This window comes from Agelaius tricolor, unplaced genomic scaffold (genome assembly GCF_023055355.1).
Source record: "Agelaius tricolor isolate 1412-34295 unplaced genomic scaffold, bAgeTri1.0.p SCAF_4, whole genome shotgun sequence".
Taxonomy (NCBI): Eukaryota; Metazoa; Chordata; class Aves; order Passeriformes; family Icteridae; genus Agelaius; species Agelaius tricolor.
In genome coordinates, this window is record NW_027269264.1 from 6,304,952 (window position 1) to 6,332,297 (window position 27,346).

Sequence of the window (27,346 nt, forward strand, 5' to 3'; positions counted from 1 at the left end):
TTGAATCATTTTCACTTGTTTGGAGTAAGAGAATGAATGGCTTTAAATATAAAGCTATAGTAAAGAAAATAAATAAAAATAAATAAATATAAATGGCTTTAAATATAAAGCCATCTATAAATAAAAGAAAGGGAAAAAAAAGCTTGTGATGAGGCAGTAGTAATTCAGTAGAAGGCAGACCTTCTGTTAACTGGCTGTCACTGCCCAATGGCATTTTAAGAGATCACATAGTGAGTGAATGAGAGTAATCAGAATGGCTACACAGTACAGTGTCTTATCCTGCAGCATGAGAATGAAGGTAAAGTCTCCCATCTGTTAGCACTGAGAAGCTTATTAACCACTATGCTGCTAACAGTTAAGGAAAACCATATAGGACTGCCTAGGAGTTGGAAAGCAGGGTTAAGTCCCAGTACACAAACCATACATTAGCTATAGCTCACCTCTACCAAACTGCTCTTGTTGCCTTTACTTTACAAGCAGAAGTGCAAAGTTTTCCATATATCACATTTTTCCACTGAGATGAAAATACAGCAGCAACATTTCAGTGTTTACTGTAAAGGTTATGAAATCTAGACAGCAAATAAGCTTTTCAAAGACTATTTGGGCAGAACATAAAGGCCCTTCAAGGTTTTAATGAAACGTCGCTAATGCTGAAAGAATTTGGATCTCAGATCAAACTCTTCATTAGTTTAGCCCAAGTTATTTCTTCCAGATTGCACAAAAGAGGAAGGAGGATCCCGCCACTGTCGAAGCAGCACTGAGGAACATGTTCACTGAGGTAGCTCAGGGTGCAGCTGCAGTGGGAGCTGCAGGTTAAGCTCAGGCTGGGGCAGCCCAGGGAAAGAGGCCCTGAAGAGCCCACCCTGGGCACACGAGGGCCCGGGGACCTGTGGCCCAGCCAGGGGGCCGGACACTGGGACATGGCAGGAGCCAACGGTCCCAGACCTTCCCATGCTTGGTGAGGGGATAAAAGCCCAGGGGTTCCTTTGTTCTGGGTCCCTCCCCAGAGACACCAGCCCGAGCTGTTTGTTTGCAATTGTGCTGTGATGAAATGATTTTAATGGTTGGGACGTTCGAGACTGCTATGGAAAACCTAGGGATGGAAACCTGGTGTGACTGTGTGAGGGGGCATAGCTGGGAAGAGGCCTTTGGTCCAGCTCAGGTGGTGCAAGAGTGCCTGCCAGAGTGGATCCTGGATGGTTGAGCAGGGATATTTCCATAGCAGACAACAAGTAAAGCACCTATGTTTTCAACACAGTTAAATTCCTCCTGCTTTCTCAGCAAGATTTATAAATCTCATCTTGCAAGGACATGTGTCTTTTCCAAAGGAACCTGAGAAACTTACATGGCAGATGTCAACCTCACAAAAAATAATGGGCAAGATGTTTCCAGGAACTTATTGAAAATTCCAGCACAGTTCCACTAAGTCAGCACTGCAACACTCTGGGCTCAGTTTTACTTTCTGGAAAGCAGACAGTTACAGACACTTTTACCTCAATTGCTGGAATGGTTTTGACTAGAGGCAGTATTAAGGCAATCACCTGTCTTGGTCTTGCATAAGATTCTTGTCTTCCTTGGAAGGAGTTAACAGCCAAACCTGAAGCTAGCCTGTGATAACAAGACAAAAATATTTTTGTACCCTAGTTCTACTCTCTAACTCACCAGACTTGACTGCAGATTCCCCTCCATGCCACTATTTAAGTTTGAGGCAACATCTTCAGCTAGGAAAAGAGGAGAATGACAGAGAGGGGGAAGGGAAGAAGGCTGGTATTCTTAGCACTCCAGTATTTCTTTTTGCCTCAAACGGTTTAGCCTTGAAAAAGACTTCATATCACTTTTACCTGCTCCTCTCTAGGGAATCAAGCTGTTTCATGTGTTCAACTAATCTCATGGAAGCATGAGAAGGACAGGAAAGTGAAAACAAGACCTCCACTTGGTCCAATGGCTAGTACTGACTGGTTTGAAAGACTCTCCCTTCAAGCCTGCAGAGCAACTGCATGACTCTGAGCAATGGCACTCAGCTGTTCAGACCTCCATGGGAAAAGGCACAGAAGAAGGCCTTGCCATCCTAGAAAGTACAATGAAAGTGAAGTTAGAAGTACACTTATTTATGTTTTCTTAGGATAGGTGACTACATAACATATGGTCAAGCTTTACTTTCCTCTTTCTTCCTAAAAAAGAACTCTGTTTGGTAAAGTCTCCCTAAAATGCACCTCCATCTATCTGAAGGACACACAGAGACTTCAATCATCACAGTCATGACCCATTAAGTTCCATCACAACTTCTACCTACCTTTACAGTTTCACTAGCCGCCCTGTGTAAGGAAACTGCTTACTAACTTGCATTAGTAACTGCATTAGCAAGATGAACACAGGATATGAGAGAATCAAGAAGTCAGTCCTGAATCACTTTCTTGTTAGCTGGAGGATTACCATTACATTCTTTAAATGTGTTCATCCACAAGACAGGCTAGGGAATGCTACCTGGCATTCACAGCTAGGGAGCTGTGAAAACAGGTACACAATCAGGATCAAGTAAACTCTTATGTCTTCCTTTGCAAGCCAATGTTTTGACCCTTCCTCAGTCACCACCACCTGCTGACAAAGGTATGAGATGAAAAGCACAGGGCATACTGCAAGACATTTTTTTTCCTATTAGAATGAAGGACCTGTAAAAACAAAGAGGGAAAAAAAACCCCACACAACACAAATGAGACTGTGATCAGTCCACACTCTTCCCTACAGTGATATTCTGTCACAACCACACATTACAGAATTAGCAACTCCCCTGGTGATGCTGCTTTTCAGTCTTCAGAATAACTCATTCTATGACCTATGTTTATCCAAACCTTTGAGGTTCCAGAAGCATTCTCCAGTAAAGGAAAAAAACCCAGCTGTCCCTGCCTCCTCATTCAGAGTCACCAGAGAGGCCTCAAATTTCTTTCCTGCAAGGCTACAAGGGAGGTGTTGCGAAGGCTCCTCATCTCACTCCATGGATTATTCTTGTGCAGCTTTTTTGCCATGTTTAATTACTGCTTGCAGATTCAATGGCTAATTGGCAATTAGCTTGTCACCGAAGACACCTTGTTTGTAGGGCAAGAATGTAACTCATTCATTAATACTGTTAAGTCTCGAACAATGATAGTCCTAGATAGTCCTAGAGGTTCTGACCCTAGAGATTAACCAGAAGTTTCCACAAATAATAAAACTAAATAGATGAGGATTTCATGATGATTCAGAAGAACAACTTACTCAGTTTCTTAACTGCATTGCAATGGAATGATATAGCAGATTCATGTGCTAAATGAGACCCAAAATAAAACAAGTATTAACAGACAGGTAGGTAGACATCAAAATCAGAAGTATAGAATTATTTTTTAAATAAGAAAAGAGACACAGTTTGGTAATACTTCTGATCTAAATATGGTAAAGACCTTGGCCATGTTTCAGAGTTCTGCTTTAAAAAGAAAATGAACCCTTGAACATTAGGATTTCCAAGCATAGGAACATTATTAGGGTGCCGCTATATAGAAATATTTTATATTGGCAGAATAATTTGAATCTTAATTTAAGAGAGAAACAACATTAGCCAATTTTAGCCATTTCTCTGTGGGAAGATGCATTTTATTTTGTGGTTCCTATTCCTTCTGATGAAGTAATAGCTGAAGGCTAAACTGCTCCAACTAAAAAAAGATACAGTGTTTCCTGCAAGATTAAAATTGTTAAGAGTAAAAATGAATGACAGAGCTGTGTTAAATGTGCAGGAAGAGATAGTTACTATTTTGGAGAAACTCCATTTTGTCCTGTGCAGTCTGAAAGTGAAACTTTGAAGTGGACATTTGGAAAAAAATTATCTGTGGCCTGTAAAGGTTCCTTATCTCCATGGAAAATATTTGCTCCAGTACATACTGCCATCTAAGTGGGCTGGAGGTATGTTAATCTTTCTGGACAAATATATCAGGTATATTACCAGTAATGTTACTAAACACCTTTTGCCTTGGTAACTACAAGTGCCCAAAGCAGATGTCAACATCACCTAGGAGCTCATTATAATAAGAATGAATTAGTTAAGAGGAATCAATATTTCAGCTGTGAATGTAGTGGACTTTTCAGATCACTTTTCATATAAATATATATAGATTACATTCATGACTGAACTGCAACAGGTGCTGAAATAATCTCCAGACACTTTTGGTTGGCAGCAGCATTCCCAGGCTTCTTCATTTTATTATCAGCTGTAGAGCTATCTGAACCAGCAACTGCATGAAAGCTAGTTTACAGCTGAGGATCAAGACTATGATTTTAGTGGATAACAGAGGAAATGTAGAAAACACTTCCAGCAACAAGCTTAAAGCATTTCAGAAAAGGATAGACACAAAAAGTGAGATGATTAACAGTGAACGAGTAACAAGGCACATTCACCTTAAGGGAACTCAAACCAAGTGAGTGTCAGATTACTTAAATGAACAAACTGTGAAGTTAATGAAAGAAACTGGCCTTGCAAGTTTACTCTGATTCTTAGGAGTCAGAGACAAAAAAATAATAAACCTACGTTGACATGTTAAAAGCTTTTTCCACAATTTCAGACACTGAAATAAGTTGTGCTAAGAAAAGTCATCATCTTCAACACATTCACAAGGTACCAAAAGACACTCAGTTCTTGTCCTTAAGATAGGAAAACAGTGCAAGATGTGAATATCCAGCATGACCTCCAGTTATTCCACAAAGAAGGAAGTACTAGGAAAGAGAATATTGCTTCATACCTTTGTTGTAACCCTGTATGTAATATACGTCTCCATTGTGCACACGTGTTTTTTGGGATCATCAACAGTAACAAAGAGGTCTCTAGTTTCCACATCCAAGTCATCATCCAACTGCAGTCTGTTGAGGAGAGATGAGGAGGAGGCCGGGCTAGAAGTGTCCACAGGTGTGCCATTGGGCAGGCTGAGATCCTGTATTGGAGAGAAAAAAAAAAAAAAAAAAGGAAGTTTTTAATAAGCTTAACAGACTCAAGGTAAAACATAGTATTTTCAAAGACACCACAGACAAGCTTCTCTGATATATTATAAGGGTTGCTTGTTTCAGCATCCCCAAGGACCACCCTCTCTCTGATATATTATAAGGGTTGTTTGTTTCAGCATCCCCAAGGACCACCCTCTTCCAGGACACTTGGGCAACAAACTAAAGTCTTCAAGCATTGAGCTGAGGATAAAGCACATTACCAATATACCTTCCCTAAGTACAGCACAACCTGCTTTCAGTTCCTAAGGAACGACAGCATTGATGAACCAACACTTCCTGGTGAGACTGAGCCAACCTAGACTGAAAACAAAACAGCTAGGCAAATCAAGAGACCTTATAAGACAGGTTTCAGGCGAAATGGCAACAGTTCAGTTGTCTGGAATGCAGTTAGCTTTCACCTCTGGAGACTCCTATGGTGGAGGAAGGAGCAAAACTTCCATCAGAGGGCTCCCATCCAATCCATTAACCTCCACACATGTTGACAGCAGCCAGAGTCTGAACTGCCATCACTGCAGTACACAACAGTCACAGATTATACTCTCCCGCACAAGAGACTAGGCACACCTCCCTTCTGGAGTCCTAATGCAAATGAAAACACTACTTTTTTTTTGGAGAGGCCCTCATCCCCATTCTCCCCAGCCTAAGAGTGTCATCCAGCACCTAGAGAAGAGAGAGGCCAAAAGATCCAGCAAGTTGCTATTTTAGGAAGAAAAATGCAGCAAAACAACTTTATAGCTAACATGGTACATCCACACACCTTCATATCTCACACTTCAATACAAACCAACTACTCCATAACAGTTGTTATTGCATATGAAAAATGCGTATTTTGTGATTGGCTTTTTGCAAATATTAAAATGAATATTGTATGTGTTGTGTTAGAAAGTAATGCTGTATTAATTCTCTTAAGTAGTGTGTTAAATATAGTTTTAGGTTATAAAAAATGTTAAAATAGGAACTATGCTATGTAGGATACTTTTTTTAAAGAAAGGACTCACAGGGAGATAGCAGCCACAGGACACCTAAATCTTTCAGAGAAAAAGAATTTATTGCCCTCTCATCAGAAGAAACAAACTTCTTCCCACCTCGAAGGCACTGTTAGGATTAGGAGAAAGAAGCTGACAATGACCAGACAGAATCCTTTGTTTGAATGTAATTTATGCATCATGTATGAAGTGTATGAATATGCAACAGGCTATTGCTTTTAAGGGTTAATCCTTTGTTAACGGATGTCCTTTTTCAGGCTTGTGCTGCCCAGAAAAAGGTACCCGGACATCTGTAACTCTTTGTTTCTATTGTCTCATATTGTACTAATTCAAACTGTCCAAATTATTATTACTCTAATTGTATTACTATTTTTATAACCATTTTATTACTATTAAACTTTTAATATTTTAAAAACAAATTATTGGCGTTTTTCACATTGCACTTGCATAATTATCACAGCAACTTAACACATTTTTTGCTCTGGTTTTATAGCAGAGGGAGCTGTCAGTGTGTGACAAGTTGTACAGAGAAAGTCCTAAGGATCAATGGCTCTTCTTTTCAGAGAAGACAGGACAGTTTTTTGTTTGCATATTTTTAATAGTAGCACAGGAATAGATTTATCCACAGAGTGATTTACCTTGTTGCTAAACAGAGAAACATCACTACAGCTAAGCACCACATTAACTGTAAGTGTTTTAGTTACACAATGACTTCCTAGACCCAACTTCACACAACTGTAAGTGGCCAGACAAAACATAACATCTTAGCAAAGCAATCACATGTCAATGAGACCCCCTCTATTCATCCATGCTCCTTTAGCCAAAGGTACAGAATCACAGGCAAGAGCTTTGAGGTAAAGTTACTTACAAAGGTCAGCTTTTGATAACGGCTAAAATCACAGCTAAATTTCTACCAGTCATTGCCCATCATCATGGGTGTACTGGGATTTAAAAAAGAGCCATCTGTGTGTTGCAGTACTGTAGAACTGTGGCAGCATTGCTCTTCACCTTGAGGGCTGCCTTATGAAGTAGAGAAAATAATTGTTTAGCCTAGACATTTTGGGAAAGGGGTAATCTAAACTATTGTGTACTAACTGAGGTTAGATATGTTCCCTCAGCTAACGTACAGAAGCAGTTGCCAACAAATAGATGGTTTCAGATTTAACTGGCAGGTGAGCAAGACAAGAACTCAGGCACTCAAATGCTCTCAGGAGGGCAAAAAGAGCAGGAGGAGCAAGGCACAGCTTGCGAGTTCAGACATGAGGTAGACACTTCAAACTACACAAGCTTCTTGCTCAGACTCAGCATAGGAGGAACATATACAACAGGAGGAAGCAATGGCACAGTAACTCAGTAGATAAGAAGTTCTGTTGAAATTACACAAACAAAATAAGCAGTAGACAAGATAAGGTTAACAACAGGAGATGGATTCAGAAAATCTACAGTTCAGCAAGACAAGAGAATTTGCTGACCAGAGTAAAAAGCAAAGCAAACCTTGGGATACCACAGTAGCTTCATACCTTCATACCACAGAAGACAAATTTGTTTCTGTTTCCAAAGTAAAAGACAGCTCATCATTGCCCATGTGCATTGAGCATTAACATAGAACTTGCACCAGAACTGCAGCCAGTCATATTCTAAGCTTCCAGTAGGACAATTAACTTGGAAAAACAGCTTAAGCCTGATTCCAGAGGAGATCTCAAAAGCTTGTAATAAAACTTCTCCAAAAGAGAGCTTAAAGCATGTGATGGAACCTGCTTAAAATATGAGAATCTAGAAAAAGAACCAAAGTCAGTTAGCTGCAAGCCAGTTAGTATGAAGATAGCACTTTCCTCACTAATTCTCTTGGGAAGTTACAATAACATACGAGTATGTCTTGCACATTTTCAGCAGCACAGAAGTCTGTGAAGGTTTGAATTCACTTCATTGCACTTAAGTGTATTCATGCAGTCATGGGTCCAGTGGAATGTCTTGGGTGTTAAAGGCTGTGATAGTTCTATATTGGATGAAAACACTCCAGACCTACATAAAGCAAAGCTTCTGTACCAGCAGCGGTTCAAATCAGGAGAGCTGCTAGCTGTGGTGGTGGGGAAAGGAGAGATGATGTGTTACTGCGCTGTACTGCCTCATCTGCAGGATCCTCCCCTGGAAAAGACAGCTGGCATCATACCCTGCTACTTGGCTACTTTTCAGTAGATGAAAGCCAAGTTAGAAGCGAACTATTTCTCCTCCTGAAAGGGTGGAACCTCCTAGATAAGTGCACTAGAAACAACACATATAGCTGCTGAATCCTTGTTTAACAGTACGCAGGATCAGTTTTGCTTAAGTCTTATGCTATTGCTAGAAAGAGACAGGCTTTGAAGTATGACAGCAAGATACCTCAGGTTGTAATCCTACCATCAGAGCACCTCCATGTCATGTTAATTTCCCAGCCTTTCTTCCATGAGACTTGGGTGATTTAATTTTTTTCTTTTTTTGGTGTTCAGGAAACAAGACTGCAGCATTTGTGTTAGTCTGCTTTTACCACAGGAAGAGCAGTATGTTCTGCAGAGCCTAGTAGGAAAGGAGATATGCAGCCACCTGTGTTTCTACCTGTTGGCAGAACTATCATACTCACAAGCATCTGAAATACTGGCTAGTATTATCCATTTTATATAAACAAGCTAGCAAGCTGTGTCTGACTTCAGTACCAGTGGCTCATGCATCAGCTTCACCTTTAGGGCATCAAGTAGCTGCCCATCCATGTTTTAAGTAACTCTCTGAGGTAGTATTATAAGAGACCAGCACAGTCCAGGTCACAGCAGGTACCTACTGCTTTCAAAGCCTTTTGTCAAGTACCTGTTACTCACAGTACTCAGTACTTTTTCCAAAGTTTCAAAGCTTTTTCTAAATTAAAGAGTAAAGATCCTTAGTCTCTGTCCCCTACTTCCTCAGGACAGTCTAAACAGCTTTGTCATCTGTTGAAGTAGGTCAGGTCAAGGTGTAGCAAGGCCTGGATCACAACCTATAGTAGATACAGTATGATATTCAGACTTTCGGGTTCATGAGCTACTGGTTCTTGCATACAGCTGTGAAACAACCACAAGAGCAGGCTTTTCATGCATTCCTATGAAGTTCCCAGAATTCCTCAAGACATCTGAATTTATGGATACAGAAGTCAGGTGATTTTAGCAGCATGTTTGGTATCCTACAGTACCAGGCAAGTAGGACCAAACTGCCTGTGTTGGAAATGCAACCTGACAACTATGCAGGCTGCCATCTGGTAAGGCTGCTTCACGTTAGTTTGCTAAATCATGCTCTCCAAACATCTTGACTAGTCAGCCAGCCCAGAAACAGATATTAAATCTATCAAGAAGTTCACTTCATCCAAACACAAAATTCAACTGAATTTTTTATACTAGAAGTCTGCATGTGAGATTCAAAATTAGCTGGGAAGTTTCCAACTGTTGTCATCTTCTCCCAAGAGTTCCACAACTGCATTTACAGAGCAGTTTGGATCTACAAAAAGTAGAAACTTCAGGAGCTTGGTATTCAGTCTTCTGGATGGCAGCCTCCCCTCAGGGAGTAGTTTGCCAGAGAAAACATCCAGGACTCAACCTTGAGGGCCTAAATTTCCATAGGTATTGTTTTACTGTGGAGACCATGGAGTCTTCTGCTGAGTTACGAGCAACTAGTTAATATTAAGGTTTCCAGAAAATGAATGCTAGTTTTCACCTATCCTGCCTGAGAAAGTGTACAGCTTAACCAGATAGCTTTGCTGTCAAAGCAGCAGTCCATGAAGAAGCAGAAGATGTGGCTCAGCCAGGTCTTCCAAGCACAAATAAACTCACCTCTGCAAAGAGTTACCCTGAACCCATGTGATGCTGCGGGCACACTACTCCCATTCAACAAGTATTGTGTGACACAAAGAGACATTTAGAAATGTTGCTGTTTAGAGGTGCACTTAACCCTAAATACCCCTGCATAACTTAGAGACCTGAGAGCCAGGCCTATACTGCTCCTAGAACGCCATTGCTTTACTTCCGAAATTCAGAGTGCTGTAGACTTTCTCCTTCTGTTTCAAGGTGTTCCATTGCTTTTTGCCATTCATTTCACAAAGACACAATGACAGAGCCATGTTAAGCAGACAACAATTCCACACAATTATAGCTGGGTTTTGGAACACTCTTATCTCCATACCTTCAGTACATGACAGTAAGTCACATGGGAATGGCAGCCAGTGACTGGAAAACTGAAGTGGTTTAGACACCAACATTCCTGAGAGCACTGTAAGAGCTTACATGAACTTGGCTTTCACAGATCTATTCGTAACACTCCTTGTCTTATCCCAGCAAGTTTTGAATGCAGGTATTTTTTGTATAGGTCAACTCCATGTAGAAAGAAAAAGCACTTCTGCATCTTCCACTACACCTAGATTAGCTCATCCATGTACAGTATTCTATCAGAAGACCCACCTGTTTAGTGAAATTTCAGTCTACACAATACTATTATTCAATACCAGCTAGAAACAGAACAACAGAAGAAAATGCATTTACTTCCCCTTTATGTATGTTCAATTTCCTTCTCTACCAGGCAGGAACATCAGATTTTGTTTTTCAGAGGTCACTTCTGTTTCTTCACATATCTGAGATAGTACATGTCCCAGCCTTTTGCACTTGCTTTTGAACAGTTAATTTAAGGCACCAAAGTGGGCATACAGAGTGCAGAGAAGAGAGAATGCTGTGGACACAGAAGGGATGGAAAGAACAAGGCAGTCATACTCAACTGGGTTTAAAAAAAAAAATCCCCACAGTTAAATGCCAAAAACCCTGTTCATTTTCAAGAAGAAGAACCATGTTCCTACACTGATCCACAAATAAGACAGTGCTAAGTTGTTGTTTGACAAAAACTGAAGAACTGTGATAATAAATTTCTAGTCTAGACCTACCGTCCTGGAGAAGTGTAAATTGTTACACGTACCAGCTCCTGATATTCTTCTCCAGTAATGGAAGGGATGGTACAGTTTATGTGGATGTACTCACAAGGAACAAGATGATACTTTCCAAAGAGGTCAGTGGTTTCCATTATAATAATCATCTAAAATCAGACTGTAAGGTTGAGGCCATTTTAAGAGGAACAGAGACTAAGAACAAATCAAAAGGAATTCCTCTTGCTCCTAATGTGTCAGTAGAGGAGGAACAATGATGGGCTGCTGAGGACCCAAGTGAAATTTAAACTTCTTAGCTATGAAGGGTATTATGAACTGAGTCTGTGGGTTCTGCAGGGTCAGGCAGAAAATACCCAATTTAACAGGGCCACGCTTCATCTCTAAAGTTTCAGCAATACAACTGGTATTTTGCTCATCTAGCCAAAAATCCACTAGATAAAGACTAGACCAATTTGCTCTCAGAATATTTTAAATAAGTGTCCAAGTATAAACATGCTGCCAAGCCATAAGTCTGGTGACTTTGCTCTGGTGTTCATCATTTGAACTACTATTTCTGCTCTGTAGGTCAGATTTGGCTAGAGACACACTCCTCAGTGTGTGAAAAAAAAAAGGAATTTAAGATGCAACAGCTAATCATGATGGCCTGCAGTTTGGTACTGCTTAAGGCCTGGGATCATTCTTGCTTATACAGGTATCATACTTGGAATAGTGCTTCTTTGCATTTCAGCTGGACAGAAAAACACTGAAACAAGCTTCACAGAGGCACCACATGGTTGACACAAGCATTTTCTAAGCCTTCTCATGTAGGTCATGGGATTCACACCTTGTTTCTGAGGTTAACAGCCAAATTTCATAGGATGGATTATTATACTTTGTGGTTTGTTTTCTAATAAGTCATCCCAGTTAAGCTAAACAGAACAAGAATGTGGGCACAGGAACATTCTGGCAAACAGCATTTTCAGGAAGAGCGATAAGCTATCTCCTACCTCTGTTGCTAAAGTCTTTAGGGACACAGCTATAATACAGCTTAGTTTCAGCACTCCTGTGTACCAGGGCTAAAGAAAGTGTCAGAAGAAAGTGCCAAGTATCACATCAGACTATCTGCTCATACAGTCAGTCTGGCTATAAGTCTGTCTTCCCACAGTCCATAAAAAGCACGTTTCTTTCTGTGGTCCAGAAGGGGGAGTGTGCAAATCCCACTCTAAACCTAAATATGGTTCAGGTTAGAACCATATTTAGAACCATTTTAGAACCATGGTTATGGTTCTAAAAATCAGGAATGTGAGTGGAATCCAATAGATGTTTTACAACAGTTTACAACAGTTAAGACAAAACTTTCAATACTAGTAATAAGCCATGTTACTGTGCTGCTTTGTGCATGAAAGGCCAAATGCCTTTGGAGGACAGGCATCTGGAAGATGAAATGGGTAATTATTTGCAGCAGACATTAATAAGGCAAAATGTAAAGTTATAATACATGTTTTGAACTTACTAACTGCCACGAAGCTGACATGCACATCCCCCAAATCCTTTGCACAGGAAATAAAGTGCAAGGAATAACTTCAAGATTACCATAGCTTCCTTACTGTGGTAAATATCGAGAGGTAGCTCATCCACAGGATGAGCTTTTCTCTTAAAATAAGAAGTTTCAGATACAAGGCTAGCTTTTACATCTGTTTTTAGAGCACTTGAGTCCTTGCAGAAGGCTGAATCTGTCTTCCTAAGCAAACTGCCAGGCTGGCAACTGTGCAGCATGATTAGTTCAGTTGTGTTTAAGCTGCAGAAAGTAGTATAAAAGTGATTATGACCTGATAGGAAGCAATAGAGTTTAAGGTTTGGGCAGAACTTGGATGCTCCTTTAAAAGAGCTGGAGGTTTTTTTGTCCTTCTATGGTTTTCAGTAGTAGGCAACAGGCACCAATTCAAGTCTATCTTCAGAGCTCAAAGGCCTCCACAAATGGCAGAAGCTACATGTCCTTAGAAAGATTCAGAAAATAATGGAATTTATGACCTCTAGCTCTGTTAAGTTCCATGTCTGTAGGAAAGGTTTTTCTTCCAGTAATATTATTTGTTACGTGAGATTCTGCAGTTGTGTGCACAAAAACACCACAAATATTTCAACATGTTAAAGAGCACCTTGTCAAGAAACAAGGCTAAGGAACCCTGTGTTATGTTTAAAGCTTCATTTTCAGAAGCTGAGCGCTGACCTTCTACATAGCAAAGCAGCAGCCAGGATTTCAGACCACGAGCAGGAAAACTTGAATGCTGCATATGACTAGGAATCATTCCCAATCCAGGAAACTAGATTTATATCTGATTACAGATGGAACAGTTTATTAAGCTTGTCCAAACTAAACTACCTTCTCCTAGAGACATACAGTTTTGTGTTAAAGCTCTGCAGACATATCATGCAGAAGCTGGGGTTTTCCCTCCACTCTCTAGAAGCAGATTTCGTTGTTACATCTGTTATCCAGCTACCCAGTGTCACCAAACTATTCATTTGGCTTTTGAGAGCAAACAGTAATATGCTGGGTTTTTTCAATGTGAACAGATGCAAAGGATTGAGGAGAAACAGAGAAGAAATATGAGGGAAAGAGATAAGAGGGCTGGAAAGCACTGTAGTATCCTAGTGATTATTTCATTTAAACAAGAAAGAAAGAATATGCATACACTACAATGTGGGTTCCCTCATGCTCTCTGTTTCAGATGACTTGCAATAGTTTTCCTGACACAGACGAGTGAAGATTTTGTGAGAGCAAGTCGTACTGACAAGGTACCACTGTGCAAGTAACAGAGGCCAGAGGCAAAGATACTTAGAGGGGAGTATTCATGTCTACATCTCATGCCCTGGAAGACCTGGAGGAGTGTACTCTTGGAGAAGCTCTCAGAGTTAGTTTATGCAGGTGCAATTTAAGCGATATCCCTCTATCACATTTGCTGATATACAAGACATTTTCCAGTAGAAAGGCATTTGCTCTCAAAGGGATAAAATAAATAAAGTGCTTATCTGTTGAAAGGAAAAAAAAAAAAAACCAACCCTAACCAAACCAAACAAACACAGCAACCTAACCAAACAACCCACAAACAACCCTAAACTAACCAAACCAAACAAACCCAAACCAAAACCCACACAGCATGACTGCTTTAGTTGCTGCTTTGAGGAGAAAAATTGAGGAAAAGCAATCACAAAATATTTCCTCACAATAAGAAAACTATCTATAGAGACTGATGGACTTTTGTATTGGTTTTGCACAGCCTGGTTTCTGGTAGCCGGGGAGCCACAGAGGTGGCTTCTGTGAGAAGTTGCTGGAAACTTCCACAGTGTCCAGCAGAGCCAATCCCTGATGGCTCTGAAGATGGACATGCTACTGGCCAAAACTAGAGAAGTTGGTAACACCTCTCTGATAACATATTTAAGAAGAAAACCAAAACAAAGTCACAGGTTTTTGCTTCTAGTCAGAGAAGAGAAGGAGGTGAGAACACGTGAAGGAAACAACATGGAGACACCAAGGTCAGAAGGAGGGGGAGGAGGTGCCAAGATTCCTCTTGCAGGCCGTGGTCTACCACGGTGAAACAGCTGTGTTCCTGCAGTGTGTGGGGATCCATGGGAGATGCAGAGATCCACTCACAGCCATGGGGATCCACGGGAGATGCAGAGATCCACCCACAGGCATGGGGATCCACAGGGGATGCAGAGATCCACCCACAGCCCATGGGGATCCAAGGGGGATACAGAGATCCACCCAGAGCCTGTGGGGATCCAAGGGGGATGCAGAGATCCACCCAGAGCCCGTGGGGATCCAAGGGGGATGCAGAGATCCACCCAGAGCCCGTGGGGATCCAAGGGGGATGCAGAGATCCACCCAGAGCCCGTGGGGATCCAAGGGGGATGCAGAGATCCACCCAGAGCCCGTGGGGATCCAAGGGGGATGCAGAGATCCACCCACAGCCCGTGGGGGAGGTGCCCATGCCAGAGCAGGTGGATGTCTGGAGGAGGCTGTGATCCAGCAGGAGACTTGGTGGAGAGGGCCCTTGTTCCAGGCTGGAGCAGCCTGTCCTTGGAGGACTTCACCCCATGGAAAAAGTGACCCATGTTGCAGCAGTTTTGGGAGGACTGTCTGCCCAAGGGGGGAGTTCATGCTGCAGCAGGCTCAGTGTGGCTGCTGTCTGTGAGAGTGGACCCATGCTGGAGAAGTTCATGGAGAACTGTCTCCCATAGGATGGACCCCACGGCCTGACAGGGGAAGGACTCCTCTCCCGGAGAAGTGGAAGAAAATCTCGGTGATGACCAAACCCCCATGCCCTGCCTCCCTGCGCTGTTGGTAGGAAAGAGGGAGGGGCTAGGGGGAAAAAGGTGTTTAAGGGCTTATTTTACTTCTGATTATCCTCCTCTGATTCTGTTATAGTCATAAATTCACTTTGTAACTTAAGTTGAGCCTGGTTTTCCCTTGAAGTGTTTTCTCCCAGTCCTAATCTCAATTCATGAACCCTTCATTAATTTTCTTTCTCTCCACAGCCCAGCTATGGCAGGAGATCGTGAGCGAACAGCTTTCGTGGGTGCCTGGCATTGGGCCACCTCAACCCACGATAACTTGAGATCTACAGACTAATCTATCTAGAGAAACACCTTTTAGTCAATAGTCTAGGCTTATCACAGCCACAAAGGCACATAAGAGGCACACATGGCTTCAAGTGAACTATACTGATCCAGAAGCAGGCTAGTCAGCACACCGGGAGTCATCATACAAATTGTGAAGAGGTCAGGATGATCACTTGCAATAAATGGCATTGATTAAAGATGTCCACAGATTTTCTGGGCAACAATCCAAAACCCACAATTTCATCTTGTCAGTATTCAAAAATTTCACTTAATTTGCGTTATTCTAGCATCTAAAAAGCTAAAGCAAAGGTTCCACTCAGAAAATCATGAGCTTCTATCATCTGGGTAGTCTATCACTACCAGATGCCACTGCTTTCACCACAGAGTTAGCTCAAAGTGCCTACTGCTAACACCATCTGCACCAGTGATGAGGAGGAGGCTTCCCAGCCCCTGAACAACACCTGTCTGCAAAGGATCCCTTTTCAAGGAACACACAGAATCATTCAAGCTTACTGGAAAAGTGAGAAAAGAGAAACTTTAAGGTAGGGAAGCTTTTTCAGACTTAAACTCAGCATGAAGTCAAAGCACAGATTGATAATCATAACAAAAGCATGTCCTTCAGTGCTGTAAGCCTCCCATTACTACTACAGATCACTGCAGTAGTAATACTATTGATTACTCCAAGACAGGAAGTGAGGCTGTCATTCTTCACAGGTCTCTGTAATTTGAGGCATGATCTAAAAGCAAGTTTGCATTTTACATTCTCTACATTTTCCTGCAAACCAGAGTACTACACATTTTTCCCATGTCTTTGCTCCCATACATTTGTGCAATGCTTGTCTTCAACCAAGATGCCTAAGACGACAAAGGAGAAACTCATCTTTAAGGGTTATATACACCACCACTTTCACTTCCAAAGTAGCATGTCACCTGTTGTGCATCACTTCACTGAAGTCACAGTGTAGAAGCTCTGAATGTGGCTCTAAGGCAATAATGCTCTCTAACAGGATTTATGCTTTCTGGACCACACCGATCACAGCTCTTGGCTAAACACTTTCCTTGCCTGTTGTATGAACCTTGGATTATTGTCTCAATTTTCAGAACCATTTCACCTAGTTCCACTAACCAGTATCACTTAAGTGCTTACTCTAATAAATACCTCCTGATTTAAGTGAAATATCTGGTGGAGAATCAACAGTTTTGGTATTGTAACATCACCTCCAGATGAAGATGACATCTCTTTCCATCCCTTGACCTACCCAATTTATAAAGTAGAATTTGTCCCATAAATTCACCTGTCAAAACACAGAATCGCAGAATAGGTAAGGTTGGAGGGAATCACATTGGGTCATCTGGCCCAGCCTCCCTGCTCAAGCAGCATTAACCCAGAGCATGTTGCACATTATTGCACCCAGACAGTTCTTGGATATCTCTAGTGAGAATACACCTCTGTGAGCAGCCTGTTCAATGTTCCATCTCTTACACAGTAAAGCTCTTCCTCATATTCCGCTGGAACTTCTCGTGCACATGTCTGCTTCACTGGTCTTTGTTGCATGGCTTGGCACCACTGGGAGGAGCCTGGTCCATCCTCTTGACACCCTCCCTTCAGATACTCATCATCATTGTTGAGATTCTCTCAGCTGCCTCTTCTCAAGGCTGAAAAGCCCCAAGTCCATCAGCCTTTCCTCACTAAGAGATGCTCCATTCCCTTAATCTTCTTTGATGCCCTCTGCTAGATCTGGGCCAGGAGTTCCATGCCTTTCTTGTACTGAGGAGCCCAGAATTGGACACAGCATTCCAGGTGAGGCCTCTCCAGGGCTGAGTAGAGGGGCCGGGTCACTTGCCTCAGCCTGCTGGCACTGCTCTTCATGATGCAGCCCAGGATGTCACCGCCTTCTTGGCCACCAGGGCACTGCTGGCTCACGGAGAGCTTGTTGTCCACCAGGACCCCCAGCTCCTTCTCCACAGAGCTGCTTCCCAGCAGGTCACCCCCAGGCTGTGCTGGTGCCTGGGGTTGTTCCTCCCCAGCTGCAGGACCCTGCCCTTGCCTTGGCTGAATTTCAGAAGGTTCCTCTGTGCCCATCTCTCCAGGCTCTGAGGTCCTTCTGAAGGGCTGCACAGCCCTCTGGGCTATCGGCCACTGCTGCCAGCTTTGTGTTGTCAGTGAAATTGGTGAGGAGGCCTCTGCCCTTCATCCAAGCCATTGATGGGTAAATTAAACAAGACTGGACCCACTACTGGTGGGAGACACAACTAGGAACAAGCCTCCAACTAGAGCTTGTGCCATTGATTATGACTCTGGGATCTGCTGTTCAGCCAGCTCTCAATCCACCTCCCTGTCCACTCATCCAGTCCACTCTCCCTGAGCTTCCCTATGAGGATGTTTTAAGAGACAGTGCCTAGAAGCCTTTCTGAAGACAACATCCACTGCTCATCCAACAAGTAGCTGTTTCTTCACAGCCAGCAATCAGTTTGGTCAAGCATGATTTAGTGAATCCATGCTGACTACTTCTGATCACCTTTCCATCCTCTCTGGATTAAGATGGCTACCAAAATTCATTGTTCCATCACCCTTCCAGGGACGGAGGTGAGGCTGAGTAGTCAGTAGCTCCCTCTGTGTCTCCCTTCCTGCCCTTTTTGAAGGCCATTTAAGTTGGACTGGTAATGGAAATGATAACTCATTAAAATAATTGCAGCTTACTTGAGGTTTTTTTTCCATCTTCAACTGGTAATTGAACTGATGGCACTGCTCTGGTAGCAACTGGAAGCTAGTAACTACCTTGCTGTCAGTTATTGCTCTTAGTAACTGGAAAGAAACTGTTCCCCCTTGAAGAGTAACTTTCCACAGATTTTACTTCACAGTTATAGCTGCCATGGTGGAGTTCAGACCTTTTTTCACCATTACATCCTAATGATGCAAGCAGTTTTTACCAGCCACAAGATCTTGGAAATTTCAGGTGCACTGGAATCCAGGCTCAGGCAGTCAACTCAGTCACAACTTAAAGAGTCAGTACAGATCTTACAACATGTAAGATCTTGCTCATGGTCAGCAGAGAACAAGCCTCAGCAAAGTTATTTCTGAGAAATACACAAGATAAAGTGACATTTTAAATTGACTTATAAAAAGTCTTCCGCAGACTTAAAGCACATGCAATTTACAATCTTAAATATGCATTTCAGGTGTGGCAAGTAGATTTTCTTGCAGTGGCACTAACTCCACTGCACCAAAAGAGCTGCCTGCCTTGTCTCCTGACCTACTTTACAGAGAGCAGTCTCCCAGCTCAGTGCTGGAGCAGCATGTGACAGCCAGACCATCTGTTTAAGATACCACAAGAGTACACCACTATGCTAGAAGACACCAGGACAACAATTTGCACATAAATCTAGGAACTGAGGTCTCCCAGATAGGTGTGTCAATGGCAAACCTTCATTCTTTATCCTCTGCCCCTCCCACCATCAATTACAGGGACATGCTTCCTGAGGCACTGGTAGTAGGAGGTGGTCCCCATATAACAGTAATCAGAGAACTTTGTTATCAAAGTGGTTATCCCTTCCTATCCATGAATGAGGTTGGAAAACATTCAGCTACTTGGTTAAGTTTAAGGCACTCCAGCACAGGCAGCTGAGGATTCCTTCTCAAAATCAAGCATAACTTTTTCCATGGCTGACAAGTTACTCCAAGACTCATCCTTCTGAAACCTGAAGAACCAACTTGCTCTATGTATGCTCTATGTTTCCAATACTCTATCTCATTATGTATGAAGCAATCCTGTTGAAAATATTATGAAAGCTGTGCAACACTGAATTCAACCTCAAAGTATACACCCCTCCCTCCATTAAGCTGAAGTAAGAACCACAAAGTAATAACACTGTTGTACAGAAGAAGCTATGTTTAGCTTTACCAGGAGAGATTGAAAAAGTAATGGTACTAAAATAGTTATGCTGATTCAAGTGTTTGTTCTAACTTGCCAGCCATCCTTCATGTTGTTCAAAAAGAAGTTCAATTCAAGAAACTGGCTGTAGTTGTTTCATAGAGACCACTGAGTTTCACAACAGTACTAGAGCACCTATGGTGTAAGATACCATGAAAGTACCCTTTCCCATTTCTAAACGGGAAGGCAACTATAATCATTAAGGAACTAAATGATGGAACAGGGTACATCCTCAGCAACTGTACTGAGAGTACACAACTGCATAGAATCCTTGATCAGATGTCTGTGCTGTCATTGAGGAAGACCACAACAGGCTGGAGAAATGGGCTGTGGGATGCCTCAAAAAATTCGATATGAAGAAAAGGCAAAGTCATGCACCAGCCAGGAGCAACCCCATGCAGCAGTGTGTGCTGGAGGCTGATCAACTGAAAAGCAGTTTGGCACAGGGAATGAAAAAAAAAACCCCACAGACAGCGATGGAAAAGTTGACCAAGAGCCAACAACGTGTCTCAAGGCAAAGAAGGCAAACAGCCTGGAGATAATAATGCTCAGGGAATCTTATCAGTAAGGATAAATATTTGATGGAACCATGTACAGAAGGAAGTAACAGACTCTTTTTAGTGAAAATTTAAATACTGGAAGTTTCACTTAAACATTAGAAAGATATTTTACTTTGTGGGTGACTGGATGCAGGAACAGGATGCTCAGAAAGCTGTTCAAAAAACAACTTCACAGCATCCTGGGCAGCCTGGCCTATCTGAGCCAAAAGGTTGGACAATATGCAGAAGTGCCTTCTAGCCTCAACTTCCCTGTGACTGTCATTTTTGCATCCTGTAGATAGGAGCATAGATCAACCCATCCATACTGACACTGTTTCCCAAGTTCACCAACTTCAGTTTGACTTTCTACAGTCTTCAGTCTGTCCCAAAACTGAGAATTTACCTCCAGCTTCCTTTAAGAACAATACATGGTGCGAGTCTAAGTTCTCATCTAGTCAGAGAATTAAGTTTGTAGAAGCTCATGCAGATCTATTTTAAGTTTTCAGATTACACTGTAAACTGGTTTCATCTGTAGGTGGATAAAGTTAAGAGCAATAATCATAAAATAGCAGCCAAGAAGGCTGGAAGTAGAGCCTCAAACTCCCAGTATATTTTTTGGAATTGGAGAGGTGCCAGGCTCCCTTTCAGAGTAAGCGCTATGTAACAGCACTCCAGCAAACACCAAGGATATTTGATAAAGTGCTAATAAGAAGTCTAGGAATTCACCAGGGTGGTAACTTGGAAAGAGAGGAGCATGCAAACAATAGTTTTAAGTTAGTAACCAGAAGTTTGCAGTAGGAGTCTTGGAGTCCATCTCCATGAACTAGCAAATTCAAGGTATGCATTCACTACAAGCCTGGTATTCCACATCAGCTCTGCTATCTGCTTGATAGACTGCCTGTAAAACAGCCTTGAAGCTCCCATCAGCTGTATAGAGTTAACTGAGGCAAAAACAAGGTAGGCAGAGCTTCCAAGAATAAAAGCTGAGAAAGTTACAGGTAGCTGGCCACAAGTACAGTTGCAGCAGTCAGAAATGTCTAAAAAACGACAAGGGAGCCTGAGTCCTAGGACAGGTGGGATATGAAATGTTTTGGAGTTCTTGGCAAGAAACCAGTGATGTGAATCAGGACTCTTATCAGACAGCTGCCAGTGTCAAGGCAGACCACAGCAAGAATAGCCAACACCACCATGTTAGGAAGATACTCTTAGATTATACAAGTCTAGAGGGATCACAGCTAGACGACAGCGAAACTAAGCCATACAGAACACTTCCTTTCTAACTCTGCATAGCCTGGCACTTCCCAATCTTAGCAGCAGCCTACTAAATCTACATAGCCTCAGAAGGCCTGAATCCAAGCCTTCATGGAGCAAAATATTGTCTACTTCTCACCTCTGCTCTAAACTCAGTAACCTATTAATACTGCCTTTTCTCCTAATTGTCAAAGCATCTGTCCTGGTGCACAGAGCAGATCTGCTATTGAAAGTGACAAACTTGAGCACATGCACAAGCAGAACTTCCTTCTTTATTAAAAAAGAAAAGGCAGAGAGAAATTCAGGCACTTCCCCATGTCTTGCCCTCCTCGGCAGTGTATCTACTCTAAAAACGAGATCTTAATTAGCTTTTATGTGTTCCAAAAGCTAAACCAGCAAGGCTTCAGTTTTACAATTATTTTAATTCTACAACTAACCTGCCATGCAACTTGGGAAATTATTTTCTTCTGCATGTTTCTCCTCCCACGTGATGTTAAAAAAACCCCAACCAAATAAAAGGAAAAAAATGACAAAACACAAGAAACATGGTAGCACTCAGGTTCAGCTTTAGCTGCCTCCTTCTCTGAAAGCTAGCAGGGTGAAAGGAGAATAAACTCAAAGACACTCACTCACTCAAAGGTGCTCAGGCATCAAGACAGTATTTTAAGCAATAAGATTTCAGGGGAACAGAAAGATCTTTACAGAAACACATGGCCAATATATTGTCATGGTTTGATGCTGGCACAATGCCAGTGCTCCCATGAAAATACATTCTCTCAGGTGTCTGCTGTGAGTTGTGACCAGGAATAGAGTGAAACAGGCTCTAACTTAAGAATAAAGAAAACTTTATTAACCTACAACTATATGTAAAAAGAAACACACAGAAAGACTGAAAACCTTCCAAAAACACCCCTCCTCCCCCCACCAAATTTCCAATACATCCATCCCTCAGATCACCAACTCTCAGTCCATCACCACCCTTTAGATAATCAATTCTCAGTTCATCAAGGGGTGAGGAGTCCCTCTTGTGCCGTAGGCTTCCCCAGGAAACACAGTTGAAACCTCGTGTGTTTCCATGTCACTCATGGCACCGCCCGGAGATCATTTGCCATCGTGACATCTTCCTTCCATGTCCAGTGCTCTCACCACTGAACATGGACCAGAGCTGCTTCTAGGGTCTTCCTTTTGAGGGTGCTTTGTCCAGTTCCAAAAAAAAAAGCACCGTCTTTCACTTTCGGGACACCTGTCCCCCCCACATTTCATCCCCTGGGGCCAAGGGGTCTCAAAAAGAGAGATCTTCTCCTCCACTGAAGATCAAGGGCACCAACCAACCTCCTCACCCTTCTCTCTGTTTACGCACTCTTTCACATAAAATCACTGCACTCCCTTGGCTCTGAGCCTTTGCCTCCCCCTAAATGCAGTCTCTGTGTCACAGGAAAAATGGTTCTGTCCATGGCTATACAAACGTCCAGCCAAAGGCCATTCCATCATCCCCTGCCACCTAAGATTCTTCTCCACTTCTCCCGTGGCCCATTTCCCCTCTCCCTCTCTCTCTCTCTCTCCCTCCCCACCCTGGGGAGGCGGGGGGGGGGGTTGTTGTTGGCTGCCCAATGCCTCTTGCTCCTCCACCCTTCCATCCTCAGGGCCCGGGCCTACCTCACCCGGCCGCATGGCTTCCCCTCCCCCGCCCAGCCGCAGCAGCCGGGCAGGGAAGAGGCCTGAGCCTTTCCCTGACCCGAACAAAGAGAAAGTTTTCCTGGGAGTTCTCCGCTTTTAACCCCCGTGTTCTCAGAGGCGTATCCATGTCCCCAGCGGCCACACCAGGTGCCAATATTCAAATCTGAGCACCTATTGGTTTGACCACAGCATCCCAAAAAAACTCACTTCCTCTCAAACCATGACAAATATAAATGCTTTAGAAACAAGAATCTACAACTCAAGTGTTTCATGTCTCCTGCAACGTGACTGTAAAAGTCAAGTGCTTGGCTAAAATGTCCTTTTCATTTAAGAGATAAGACACTGTCAAAAGTCAAGGTGTCCTGTTTTCTAAAACTACTGTCCATTACAAGTCAGGATAAAGACACTACTTCATATAACAAAAGTTCTGCAGCCCTCTTCCTAAGATTCAGAAAACTTAAGACTAGTCTACTTAGATGGCCTCAGTAAACAGCACAAAAGATTTTCCTTCCCTTTCCAATGACCTACTGCTCTAGTAGCATTAGCCACTGTTCTTGAACAGCAACCTAAGGTTTATGAGACATTAAAGTTACACAGGATCTGAAATACTACACTATTCCCATATTTGAATCAAAATCCAAAAGGAGACAGAGGCAAGTGTTCCTGTCCTCCAGGTTTCTCTGACTCAGGACAAAGTGGTGTTCTTTCTCAATGGATAAAAAAAAATAAGTAAGAAAAGCATGCTTTAAACAATACAAAGCAGTGATGGCAGAGGTTCAGCCACTTCTATGCTATACATCAGTGGGAATGAAAATTGAAGCACTTTCTGGGCAGAAAACCTCCCTCTACTTTTGAACTTTCTCCCCTCAGAGGATTACAGTCTTAGGTACTTGAAGCTTGCAGCAGAATTTAGGAAGTATTTGCTCAGAGGAAACACAAGGAAACCAGAAAAAGCGAATTATCCACTTCATGGTGATGGGCTACCACCTATTTTCACTAGCCCTCTTCCTAAAGTGATATCCTAGTACATGTCTGAATATGGACAGTTGTCCCTAAAAAATCTGTCTCAAAGACACTTTGAGGCAGGAGACTTGGACCAAAATTTCTGCAGTACCAATCTCCACCAGGTTCTCTAAAAAGACCAGATAGAAGATTAGAACAGCTCCTAGTAAAGTATCAATAAATAACTAATGCAGAGCTTTAAGCCTAAGTCAGACTTGAATGCTGACCTCCCTTTGTTACTCAGCTATTGAAGTTACTCAGCACTATTAGTTGATTAATGAGCCAGTCTCTCAAAAGATAATAATCCATCATCAGAGATTAAGATTCTTAAGATTAGCACTGGAAGTGTCCAAGGCCACACTGGATGGAGCTCTGAGCAATCTGATGTAGTGAGGAGTCCCTGTCCACAGCACAGAGGTTAGACTAGGTCATCTTTGAGCTCCCTTCCAACCCAGACTATTCCACGATTCTGAGACTGAGACATACAAACCACCCAAAAAGTGGTTTTATCTGCTTACCTCCACTTACTCTACTCCCTCTCTATACTACTTAATACACAGTGCAGGCATTGCCTTAAAGCTAGAACACCTGTTTACTTTTTTTTTTTTTTTCTGAGATGGAAAAGAAGTTACTACATTTTTTTTCTTGCCAGTGTATGACATATTAAGCTGAAGAAGAGATATCCCATACACAGCAAAGCTGTTGATCTCCTTCCATCAACAGGATAAGACATACGGCTTTTTCTGATAATGCAGCTAGAAGGAAAAAAATACCATATTCTCTCTTCCTACTTTTATTCTGCAAGGATCATAGCCTAGTGTCATTTCCAGGTCAAGCACAGAACTGCACTCAAGTCTAAACATCACGTACCACAGTTTTGCTCTGCCTTTTAGAGTATTTCTATGCTGCCAAGTGCCTAGAACAGAACGGTACTACATGCAGGGTATAGGAAGGTGGATTTCATTTCTATTGCCAATGGAAAATCTGGGCAAGAACTTTCCCACTTATGAGAAGTTAGCTGACCAAAGCCTAAATCTAGAGTTATTTCTGCTCCCAGGCTGTCAGGAATACTGATACACTTCTCAAAACCTCAAAGCAGTAAAGCAGAGAGAAGCTTGCTTGCACTCCAAAAGCAAAAAAGTTCTTCAATACAACTGAGGAACGACATTACAGGGTGAAAGATACTCCTTATAATACTGCTTCTCACCAGCTCTACAGCAGTGTGGATAGACTGTGCCAACAGCTGCAGCTTCTCAGCTGGCAAGACTTGTGAAGGCAGCTGCCAATTTCTATTGCTACAGGTTTGCCAGACATCAACCTAGTTAGATCACTAAACCATCCATCACTGACAAAAACCTCCCTAATTTCTACCCCTGCCTTAGTCACCCTTTTCTCCACAGGTCATCAATTGACTCATTTGTTAGATGAAGGCCTAAATTCTTGAAGAGAAGGTAAACATTGCTTCTCACTAGAGCAACAGTGGGCAAATGTTCAAGAAGAGGACTCCTTACATGGGAAGGAAGAAGTGCTGAATCCCTACATCACAGCTGCACACAGCAGATGGTGAAATACTGAAGAGGCCAGGCTACCTTGACTTACTTTCCTGTAGCATGGGAGGGTACTGGGCTAGATACTGCTGACAGCCTCAAGGTTTCGGGAGCCTAAGGGATCCATCCTACCCAGAAGCAGCTCCATATTCCCCAGGACAACAGCCATAGAAGAAGCACTTCTTGCCACCACCAACTCAGAAAAACCTTGTATGCACGAACCACCTGTACCAGAACTGCATTTAAATCCACATCATCCTTTGCAGTTCTTGCTCCCAGGAAATCCTACCTTAAAAATTTCAGGAAGACTTGTCTACAGGGATACAAGTCCTTGCAAGCATAGTTAATGTATCGGCAGTGCTATACTGCCACTACCGAATTATTACCACGAGGAAGGCACTTCACAGAATTCGCTACTGTCCTGTGAACATATCCCAAACCTAGAGAAGGGAAAACAAACACAGATACTCCTGCAGAACACCGTGTTGGTACTAGTGCTGGGAAGAAGTGAGCAGGAATTCAGCCTGGAAAGGACAATCACAAACAAGCTGATGATAAGGAAACCATGCCAGCTCAAAGCCTTCCCCGTGAGGACTACAGGAAGGAGACGGCAAAGGAGCTGCAGCAATGCCTGAAAAATTTACACCGATCTGTAGAGTATGAGCCACAGGAGACATAGTAAATAAAATCCTGCCTCTCGCAACCCTCCTCTGACAGCGCGACTACCAGTGTCCCAGACGGTTCTCCGCAGCAAGGGACACGATGTCTTCTCCCCCCGGAGCTGCCCTGTGCTCTTGCAATGGATGTCAGCAGCGCCTAGGGCTTTATCTCCCCACGGCGAGACGAAGCCGGGAAAAGGGATGTGTCAGGGAAACACACACACACAGTCCTCCCAGCTCTCCTTCAACACCAGAGGCCCTCTCAAATGCCGCAACTCCTTCCCCCGGGACATACCTTGTCGGCGATGCTGCGGGGCAGGAGCAGGTCGGGGCTGGGGGTGAGCGCCGGCCCCATCTCCTCGCTGCTGGACGTGGCCAGGGGATGCGGCATCTCCCGCAGCGACTTGGGCCCGGAGGACGGGAGGGGCTTAGGGGCGCTCGCCGCGCCGCCCGACATTGCGCCGGGGCCAGGCAGCGACCGAGGCAAGGAAGGAGGGAGCGGAGGCCGCGCCGCCTCGGCGAGAAGCTGCGGGGCCCCGGCCGGAGCCTGCCCGCCACCGCCGCGATACGACGAGGCGCAGGAGGCGGCGGCTGCGGCGACGACGGAGGAGGAGGAGCGAGCGCAGCATCCGCCTGCGCCGCCGCCCGCCCCTTTCCAAAGCGACATCCGCGCCACCTGCCGCCCCGCCCGCCCGGCCCGGCTTGGCGGCGGGGACACAGGCACCGCCCCCGGCGGCCACCCAGCGCAGCGGGGCGGGTCGGGGCGGAGGGGCGGCCGGGGGAGGCATCAGGATTCGTGGAGCCCCGGGCGGGCTGGGGGAGGCAGCAGCTCTGGTGGAGCCCCTGGTGGGCCGGGCCGGGCCGGGCCGACTCGAGCCGACCCGAGACGGGGGAGGCACCGCGCCACCGAGCCCCGACGGTGACCCTGGAGTGCGGCGGTGTCGCCGCACGCTGTCGCACGGCGGGTTAAGTGTCAGAAAAGCAATCCTGCTCCTCGACTTTTCTAGGTTTGCCGACCTCAAATTACGCTCATGTTGGAAGGGAAATTTGTTGCGGTGTAGGACCGAGCCCAGGCGGGCTCAGGAGGGACAAGGCCCGGCCTCCGGGACTCCCTCACGGTGGGAGTACACCGGATACACTGAGAGATGTCTTGCACGCAAGGCTTGCATAGAAACATCCTTTCACTGATGCCACGTGTCTACTTT

The 27,346-nt window shown here is 43.6% G+C and overlaps 1 protein-coding gene across 1 annotated transcript in view; it reads right to left on the reverse strand.

Annotated features, from left to right (window-relative positions):
• The window catches only part of SNX30 (sorting nexin family member 30), a 52,902-nt gene extending 26,150 nt beyond the window's left edge, over nt 1–26,752 (reverse strand). Inside the window, exons 1-2 of the mRNA XM_071424442.1 lie at nt 26,437–26,752; nt 4,764–4,952 (exon numbers count right to left, since the gene is read on the reverse strand). Coding sequence (XP_071280543.1) covers nt 4,764–4,952; nt 26,437–26,598 — 351 coding nt within the window. The 5' untranslated portion in view covers nt 26,599–26,752. The remainder of the gene's footprint in view (nt 1–4,763; nt 4,953–26,436) is intronic.
• Nucleotides 26,753–27,346: the final 594 nt, after the last annotated feature.